A 10300-nucleotide genomic window follows, 5' to 3' on the forward strand; every position below is an offset into this window, starting at 1 on the left:
GTCTCTCTCTCTCTCTAACGTTACTCTAACGTGTCTCTCTCTCTCTAACGTTACTCTAACGTGTCTCTCTCTCTAACGTTACTCTAACGTGTCTCTCTCTCTCTCTAACGTTACTCTAGCGTGTCTCTCTCTCTAACGTTACTCTAACGTGTCTCTCTCTAACATTACTCTAACGTGTCTCTCTCTCTCTAACGTTACTCTAACGTGTCTGTCTCTGTTACTCTAACGTGTCTCTCTCTCTCTCTAACGTTACTCTAACATTGTCTCTCTCTAACGTTACTCTAACGTGTCTCTCTCTCTCTAATGTTACTCTAACGTGTCTCTCTCTAATGTTACTCTAACGTGTCTCTCTCTCTCTGTTACTCTAACGTGTCACTCTCTCTCTAACGTTACTCTAACGTGTCTCTCTCTCTAACGTTACTCTACGTGTCTCTCTCTCTCTCTAACATTACTCTAACGTGTCTCTCTCTCTCTCTAACGTTACTCTAACGTGTCTCTCTCTCTAACATTACTCTAACGTGTCTCTCTCTCTCTAATGTTACTCTAACGTGTTTCTCTCTCTAACATTACTCTAACGTGTCTCTCTCTCTAACGTTACTCTAACGTGTCTCTCTAACGTTACTCTAACGTGTCTCTCTCTCTCTAACATTACTCTAACGTTACTCTAACGTGTCTCTCTCTCTAATGTTACTCTAACGTGTCTCTCTCTCTCTCTCTCTCTGTTACTCTAACGTGTCTCTCTCTCTAATGTTACTCTAACGTGTCTCTCTCTCTAATGTTACTCTAATGTGTATCTCTCTCTAATGTTACTCTAATGTGTCTTTCTCTCTCTCTAACGTTACTCTAACGTGTCTCTCTCTCTAACGTTACTCTAACATTGTCTCTCTCTAACGTTACTCTAACGTGTCTCTCTAACATTACTCTAACGTGTCTCTCTCTTCCTCTAACGTTACTCTAATGTGTCTCTCTCTCTAATGTTACTCTAACGTGTCTCTCTCTCTCTCTCTCTCTCTAACGTTACTCTAACGTTGTCTCTCTCTCTAACGTTACTCTAACGTTACTCTAACGTGTCTCTCTCTCTCTAATGTTACTGCAGGAATAACGGGCATCCTGCTTCTCTTCATCTTTGCGTTTATGTACGTCTTTGCCACTCACTACTTCCGACGAATCAGCTTCCGGGGTTTCTGGCTCACACACTACCTCTATGTGGTCGTCTACATTCTGGTGAGCACAGAGATACATTATATTCATATACGTATACCTTGTACAACATATACAGATGAGTATTACTGAAGTAGTTGCTGGTTAACCGAAGAGATTGCCATAACGTTGAACCACGGTGAACACAGGGAGATTCTCATTTGGACGAAAAGACCGTCCTCTCCCTCGACTCCTCCATCCTCTCCTCGACTTCTCTGTGCTCTCCTCGACTCCTCCGTGACCTGGAAACTGATAAGTGGTCTAGGAGAGTGTCAATTAGTCAGGAGGTGAAGGAAGGAGCCTGCTCCTCTCATTCATTACCTACTAAATTCCACCCAAAACCGATATTTTTGCTCTTTGTTTCATTAGTCGATTGTTGATATAGTCCCAAAATGTTTTCCATGTCAGCAATCAAGTTTTTAAGCTATATAACTTTAAAAATACATACCTACAGCCGGTAGGATGCGTTTTGGTTGGATTGAATGTAAATGCTGGTCCCTGTAGGGAGAACATGAAGTATATTTCCTCTTAGCCCTTTCCTCCCCTCGTTTCTAGTTTATCTAAAACATGATGCTCCTGGCCATGTCTCGTCCCCTCGTTTCTAGTATCTAAAACATGATGCTCCTGGCCATGTCTCCTCCCCTCGTTTCTAGTGTATCTAAAACATGATGCTCCTGGCCATGTCTCCTCCCCTCGTTTCTAGTGTATCTAAAACATGATGCTCCTGGCCATGTCTCGTCCCCTCGTTTCTAGTATCTAAAACATGATGCTCCTGGCCATGTCTCCTCCCCTCGTTTCTAGTGTATCTAAAACATGATGCTCCTGGCCATGTCTCCTCCCCTCGTTTCTAGTGTATCTAAAACATGATGCTCCTGGCCATGTCTCATCTCCTCGTTTCTAGTGTATCTAAAACATGATGCTCCTGGCCATGTCTCCTCCCCTCGTTTCTAGTGTATCTAAAACATGATGCTCCTGGCCATGTTTCTCCCCTCGTTTCTAGTGTATCTAAAACATGATGCTCCTGGCCATGTCTCCTCCCCTCGTTTCTAGTGTATCTAAAACATGATGCTCCTGGCCATGTCTCCTCCCCTCGTTTCTAGTATCTAAAACATGATGCTCCTGGCCATGTCTCCTCCCCTCGTTTCTAGTGTATCTAAAACATGATGCTCCTGGCCATGTTTCCTCCCCTCGTTTCTAGTGTATCTAAAACATGATGCTCCTGGCCATGTCTCCTCCCCTCGTTTCTAGTGTATCTAAAACATGATGCTCCTGGCCATGTCTCCTCCCCTCGTTTCTAGTTGATTTAAAACATCATCCTCTTGGCCATGTCTCCTCCCCTCGTTTCTAGTCTATCTAAAACATGATGCTCCTGGCCATGTCTCCTCCCCTCGTTTCTAGTGTATCTAAAACATGATGCTCCTGGCCATGTCTCCTCCCCTCGTTTCTAGTGTATCTAAAACATGATGCTCCTGGCCATGTCTCGTCCCCTCGTTTCTAGTATCTAAAACATGATGCTCCTGGCCATGTTTCCTCCCCTCGTTTCTAGTGTATCTAAAACATGATGCTCCTGGCCATGTCTCCTCCCCTCGTTTCTAGTGTATCTAAAACATGATGCTCCTGGCCATGTCTCGTCCCCTCGTTTCTAGTGTATCTAAAACATGATGCTCCTGGCCATGTCTCGTCCCCTCGTTTCTAGTGTATCTAAAACATGATGCTCCTGGCCATGTCTCGTCCCCTCGTTTCTAGTGTATCTAAAACATGATGCTCCTGGCCATGTCTCCTCCCCTCGTTTCTAGTGTATCTAAAACATGATGCTCCTGGCCATGTCTCCTCCCCTCGTTTCTAGTTGATTTAAAACATCATCCTCTTGGCCATGTCTCCTCCCCTCGTTTCTAGTGTATCTAAAACATGATGCTCCTGGCCATGTTTCCTCCCCTCGTTTCTAGTGTATCTAAAACATGATGCTCCTGGCCATGTCTCGTCCCCTCGTTTCTAGTGTATCTAAAACATGATGCTCCTGGCCATGTCTCATCTCCTGGTTTCTAGTGTATTTAAAACATGATGCTCCTGGCCATGTCTCGTCCCCTCGTTTCTAGTGTATCTAAAACATGATGCTCCTGGCCATGTCTCGTCTCCTGGTTTCTAGTGTATCTAAAACATGATCCTCTTGGCCATGTCTCGTCCCCTGGTTTCTAGTTTATTTAAAACATAATGCTCTTGGCCATGTCTCCTCCCCTCGTTTCTAGTTTATCTAAAACATGATCCTCTTGGCCATGTCTCGTCCCCTGGTTTCTAGTTTATTTAAAACATGAGCCTCTTGGCCATGTCTTGTCCCCTGGTTTCTAGTGTATTTAAAACATGAGACTCTTGGCCATGTCTCCTCTCCTGGTTTCTAGTTTATCTAAAACATGATCCTCTTGGCCATGTCTCGTCTCCTGGTTTCTAGTGTATCTAAAACATGATCCTCTTGGCCATGTCTCGTCCCCTGGTTTCTAGTTTATTTAAAACATGAGCCTCTTGGCCATGTCTTGTCCCCTCGTTTCTAGTGTATTTAAAACATGAGCCTCTTGGCCATGTCTCCTCTCCTGGTTTCTAGTTTATCTAAAACATGATCCTCTTGGCTATGTCTCGTCCCCTGGTTTCTAGTGTATCTAAAACATGATCCTCTTGGCCATGTCTCGTCCCCTCGTTTCTAGTTTATCTAAAACATGATCCTCTTGGCCATGTCTCATCCCCTGGTTTCTAGTTTATTTAAAACATGATCCTCTTGGCCATGTCTCGTCCCCTGGTTTCTAGTGTATCTAAAACATGATCCTCTTGGCCATGTCTCATCTCCTGGTTTCTAGTGTATCTAAAACATGATCCTCTTGGCCATGTCTCGTCTCCTGGTTTCTAGTTTATTTAAAACATGATCCTCTTGGCCATGTCTCATCCCGCCAGACGGTCATCCACGGCAGCTTTGCTCTGCTCCAGGAGCCTCGTTTCTACATCTACCTGATCCCCCCGGGACTGCTCTTCCTCTTGGACAAACTCATCAGCCTCAACAGGAAGAAGGTGGAGATCCCTGTGGTCAATGCTACGCTGCTGCCCTCAGGTAGGGACTGGGATAGAGGGTGGGAGGGGAGGGAGGAAGGGTGGGTTGGTTGGTGGGTGGGTGGGAGGGGGGCAGGGAGGGATAGAGGAAGGAGTGAGGAAGGAGGGATGGATGGTGGATTGGATGGATGGTGGATGGTGGATGGTGGATGGTGGATTGGATGGATGGATGGATGGATTGGATGGATGGATGGATGGTGGATTGGATGGATGGATTGGATGGATGGATGGATGGATGGTGGATTGGATGGATGGATGGTGGATGGTGGATTGGATGGATGGTGGATTGGATGGATTGGATGGATGGATTGGATGGTGGTTTGGATGGATGGATGGATGGTGGATTGGATGGATGGATGATGGATGGATGGTGGATTGGATGGATGGATGGATGGATGGATGGATGGATGGATGGATGGATGGATGGATGGATGGATGGATGGATGGATGGATGGATGGATGGATGGATGAATGGTGGATGGATGGATGGATGGATGGATGGATGGATGGATGGATGGATGGATGGATGGATGGATGGATGGATGGATGGATTGGATAGATGGTGGATTGGATGGATGGTGGATTGGATGGATGGATGGATGGATGGTGGATTGGATGGATGGATGGATTGGATAGATGGTGGATTGGATGGATGGTGGATTGGATGGATGGTGGATTGGATGGATGGATGGATGGTGGATTGGATGGATTGATGGTGGATTGGATGGATCGATGGTGGATTGGATGGATGGATGGTGGATTGGATGGATGGTGGATTGGATGGATGGTGGATTGGATGGATGGATGGATGGATGGTGGATTGGATGGATGGTGGATTGGATGGATGGATTGGATGGATGGATGGATGGATGGGCGGATGAATGCATAAGTTCCCATTCCAGTTAATGCTCTTTGTGGGTTAATTCTAGCTCTATCCTTGTATTCCCCTCCACTCTGGCTATTGCCTTGTGCTACTGGTCACTCTCCTCTCTCTCTCTCTCACTCATTCTCTCTCTTCTCTCTCTCTCTCTCAATCCCTCCCCACCCCAACATAGAAGTGACATTCCTGGAGTTCAAGCGTCCCCAGGGCTTTGTGTACCGCTCAGGCCAGTGGGTGAGGGTGGCGTGTCTGGCGCTTGGCACAGATGAGTATCACCCATTCACCCTGACGTCAGCTCCACATGAGGAGACCCTCAGCCTTCACATCCGCGCCATAGGCCCCTGGACCAGCCACCTCCGAGAGGCATACGCCCCCAACAACCTGGAACAACTGCGAACATATCCAAAGGCATGGAGGGAGGGAAGGAGGGAGGCATGGAGGGAGGATGTGTATGTGTAGAGTGGGGGGTCTGTGTGTATGGTGGGGGGTCTGTGTGTAGGTTGGGGGGGTCTGTGTGTGTGCATCTCTGCATCCATACGTGTCTGCTGTAAGCGTGTCTGTGTGCCTGCATGCATGTGGTTAGTTGTTTGGATGGTTGATTCTTGCTGTTTTGCAATGCTTTCTCTATCACATATTTGTACTCCCATTCTACAGCTGTACCTGGACGGGCCGTTTGGGGAGGGCCACCAGGATTGGACAAATTTTGAGGTGTCAGTCCTGGTGGGAGGAGGGATTGGAGTCACCCCCTTCGCTTCTATCCTCAAGGACCTGGTGTTCAAGTCCTCAGTCAAGTTCAAGATACAGTGTAAAAAAGTAAGCTGTCCACATGAGAATCTCAGGAACCTTCTCCTTCTTCTGCTTCTGCTTCTTCTTCTGCTTCTCCTTCTTCTCCTTCTGCTTCTTCTCCTTCTTCTCCTTCTTCTGCTTCTTCTTCTCCTTCTTCTCCTTCTCCTTCTTCTGCTTCTGCTTCTGCTACTTCTTCTGCTTCTTCTGTTTCTGCTTCTGCTTCTCCTTCTTCTTCTGCTGCTTCTTCTGCTTCTTCTTCTCCTTCTTCTTCTCCTTCTTCTCCTTCTTCTGCTTCTTCTTCTCCTTCTTCTTCTCCTTCTTCTGCTTCTGCTACTTCTTCTGCTTCTTCTGTTTCTGCTTCTGCTTCTGCTTCTTCTTCTGCTGCTTCTTCTGCTTCTTCTTCTCCTTCTTCTTCTCCTTCTTCTGCTTCTTCTTCTGCTTCTTCTTCTGCTTCTTCTGCTTCTTATGCTTCATCTGCTTCTTCTTCTTCTTCTCCTTCTTCTTCTTCTCCTTCTTCTTCTTCTAGTGATCCAAATCAAATCAAAGTGTATTTGTCACGTGCGCCGAATACAATAGGTGTAGTAGACCTTACAGTGAAATGCTAAAATAAAACAACCGTAAAAAGACAGGCTATATACAGTAGCGAGGCTATAAAAGTAGCGAGTCTACATACAGACACCGGTTAGTCAGGCTGATTGAGGTAGTATGTACATGTAGATATGGTTACATGTACAGTATTTACACAGTATTTACACAGTCCCGTATCAGAATAAAAGTAAATATACCTCCTGCCTTTATGTCCTTAACCTAATCTGAATCCCTATGCCTAACCTTTGGCTTTGCCCGGGGGGGAATATCCTGTCTGTCTGCAGATATACTTTATCTGGGTGACACGGACGCAGCGTCAGTTTGAGTGGGTGTCTGACATCATCCGGGAGGTGGAGGAGCAGGACAGTCTGGATTTGGTCTCTGTCCACATCTACATCACACAGCTGGCAGAGAAGTTTGACCTGCGAACCACCATGCTGGTGAGAACAACCAACAAACGGTTTCCTGGACGTAGATTAAACACATTGTCAACTCAGGGCTAGGCTTAATCTGGGTCTGGAAAACTGGCCCTAAAAGTGCTTGAAATGTCACAGGATAAGAGTACAACAGTTTAGATATATTGTGTAGTTTAGTTGTAGCTACCATTATGCACCAGGAGGGCAGAGTTTGCACTTTAGGACTTTAGGATCTTAAGACTTTAAGACATTAGGACGTTAAGACTTTAAGACGTTAGGACCTTAAGACTCAAGACTTTAAGACTTTAGGACGTTAAGACTTTAGGACGTTAAGACTTTAGAACTTTAAGACTTTGTGACTTTAAGACTTTAGGACTTTGTGGCTTTAAGACTTTAGGACTTGGTGACTTTAAGACTTTAGGACTTGGCGACTAAGACTTTAGGACTTTAGGACTTAGGTGATTTTGTGACTTTAAGACTTTAGGACTTTGTGACTTTAAGACTTTAGGACTTGGTGACTAAGACTTTAGGACTTTAGGACTTTGTGACTAAGACTTTAGGACTTTAGGACTTTGTGATTTTGTGACTTTAAGACTATAGGACTTTGTGACTTTAAGACTTTAGGACTTTGTGACTTTGTGACTTTAAGACTTTAGGACTTGGTGACTAAGACTTTAGGACTTGGTGATTTTGTGCCTTTAAGACTTTAGGACTTGGTGACTAAGACTTTAGGACTTGGTGATTTTGTGCCTTTAAGACTTTAGGACTTGGTGACTAGAACTTTAGGACTTGGTGATATTGTGACTTTAAGACTTTAGGACTTTAAAACGTTAGTACTTGAGGACTTTAGGACTGTACATTTAACAACAGTAAATGTAGTATGTGGTACTAAAGTGGGATGTCCTGATGTGTCTGGTCAGTACGTGTGTGAGCGTCACTTCCAGAAGGTGAGGAATCGGAGCCTGTTCACCGGCCTGCGTTCTGTGACCCACTTCGGTCGTCCACCATTTGTCTCCTTCTTCAGCTCTCTGCAGGAGGTGCACCCTGAGGTTAGTTACTGCTACACAACATTGTATGTGTGTGTGTGTGTGTGTGTGTGTGTGTGTGTGTGTGTGTGTGTGTGTGTGTGTGTGTGTGTGTGTGTGTGTGTGTGTGTGTGTGTGTGTGTGTGTGTGTCTTTGTGTATGTGTGTGTGGCGTGTGTGTGTCCTTTGTCTCCTACAGCTCATTACAGGAGGTGCATTCTGAGGTCAGTTACATAGACACATCCATCAGCGCCATGTTGCGTAAAACCTGATGCCAGACCTGTTTGTACTTTATCGTGGTCATTATATTGCTATCATCTGTTATCATAGTATCCTATCAGTATTACTTGTCCATAGACGTTAGCTAATACAGCACAAACATCTCTGGAAGAAGACTATGCTACATACAATGCATTTTAAAAGTATTCAGACCTCTTCAAGTTTCCCATATTTTGTTTACGTTACAGCCTTATTCAGAAATAGATTCAATAGTTTTTTCCCCCCCTCATCAATATACACACAATACCCCATAATGACAAAGCAAAAACAGGATTTTTGAAATTTTTGCTAATTTATTAAAAATAATACATTTCCATAAGTATTCAGACCCTTTACTCAGTAGTTTGTGGAAGCAGCGATTACAGCCTGGAGTCTTCTTGGGTTTGACGCTACAAGCTTGGCACACCTGTATTTGGGGAGTTATTCCCATTCTTCTCTGGAGATCCTCTCAAGATCTGTCAGGTTGGATTGGGAGCATCGCTGCACAGCTATTTTTAGGTCTCTCCAGAGACGTTCGATCGGGTTCAAGTCGGGGCTCTGGCTGGGCCACTCAAGGACATTCAGAGACTTGTCCCGAAGCCACTCCTGCGTTGTCTTGGCTGTGTGCTTAGGGTTGTTGTCCTGTTGTCCAATCCTGTCTCGGAGCTCTATGGACAATTTCTTCGACCTCATGGTTCGGTTTTTGCTCTGACATGCACTGTCAACTGTGGGACCTTTCCAGATCATGTCCAATCAATTGAATTGACCACAGGTGGACTCCAATCAAGTTGTAGAAACATCTCAAGGATGGTCAATGGAAACAGGATGCACTGAGTCTCATAGCAAAGGGTCTGAATACTTATGTAGATTTCTGTTAATTCAGTTTTTATTTGTAATACATTAGCAAAAATTCTAAAAATCTGTTTTAGCTTTGTCGTTATCTACCATGATAAACAGATACTCATACACTGGAACTAGTCTTACAAAATTACTGTTTGTTTCTCTCTCTTTCTCTCTTTCTCTCTTTCTCGCTCTCGCTCTCGCTCTCGCTCTCGCTCTCGCTCTCGCTCTCGCTCTCGCTCTCGCTCTCGCTCTCTCTCTCTAGGTGGGTAAGATTGGTGTGTTCAGCTGTGGTCCTCCTGGTCTCACTAAGAACGTAGAGAAGGCCTGCCAACAGATGAACAAGAGAGACCAAACACATTTCATACATCACTATGAGAACTTCTAACAACAGGACTGGGGAATACCCATAATACACCACTTTCTACTGTGCCGAATAACAATGAAGAAAGAACAGTTTATGAGTCCTTCAGACTAGATTTTACGACTTATAAATTCTTTAAAATAAAAAATCAAATACTGTCTACTGCTTTTATGTAATACTGCACATCATCTGGATTTTTTTGTTCTCCAAAACTAAAATAAATAATGAGAAGTAGAATAGTTTGTATAATTGTTGTATGCTGAGTAATCCCTATAGATGATGGCGCAAAGGAGCAGCTGCATCCCCACTTTCAAAATGGAGGTGCAAACCTATGTTTTTGCACAACCACTTTTATTTATTTTTTAAACAGGATATTATCATAATCCATTGGGTAGATTTGTCATTTTTCAATGATTAGCATTGTTATGAGCTAGTCTGTATTAAATAGATATGTCCATTTTATATATGATGTAATAATTAACAGTTTGCATTTTTGAATCTGAAGATGTATGGTTTTGACCACTTGATAATGTTGGTTGCTCCTGCTGTCACTGTTGGAAAGCACTTGTTGCACCACCGGTGTATAAAATGACAAGGCACCTGCAAAAATAAATGTTTTTATCTATTTTGTTGTGCTGTTGTTACATTTGTATCGTCGTTTCATGTCCGATGGTGTCGTTACACACACAGGCGAAGTGAAAATGATACCACGATTGATATATCAATTGAGCAACGTGCACAACGAGCAAAATCATGGTATCATTTTCACTTCGCCTGTCAGAACCACGATGAGCATGGCCCGGGCATTGTCTTGGCTTTGCCTCTGACTCGGAGTCCATCAAACTACCAAA

General features: G+C 44.3%; 1 protein-coding gene across 1 annotated transcript in view; it reads left to right on the forward strand.

Annotated features, from left to right (window-relative positions):
• Window positions 1-10014, forward strand: part of LOC120051672 (dual oxidase 2-like) — a 35227-nt gene extending 25213 nt beyond the window's left edge. The window contains exons 25-31 of the mRNA XM_038998564.1: window positions 1097-1224; window positions 4141-4294; window positions 5349-5581; window positions 5828-5986; window positions 6832-6987; window positions 7884-8012; window positions 9351-10014. Of these exons, the coding sequence (XP_038854492.1) occupies window positions 1097-1224; window positions 4141-4294; window positions 5349-5581; window positions 5828-5986; window positions 6832-6987; window positions 7884-8012; window positions 9351-9473 (1082 nt within the window). The 3' untranslated portion in view covers window positions 9474-10014. The remainder of the gene's footprint in view (window positions 1-1096; window positions 1225-4140; window positions 4295-5348; window positions 5582-5827; window positions 5987-6831; window positions 6988-7883; window positions 8013-9350) is intronic.
• Window positions 10015-10300: the final 286 nt, after the last annotated feature.

Source organism: Salvelinus namaycush, chromosome 8, assembly GCF_016432855.1.
Source record: "Salvelinus namaycush isolate Seneca chromosome 8, SaNama_1.0, whole genome shotgun sequence".
NCBI lineage: Eukaryota > Metazoa > Chordata > Actinopteri > Salmoniformes > Salmonidae > Salvelinus > Salvelinus namaycush.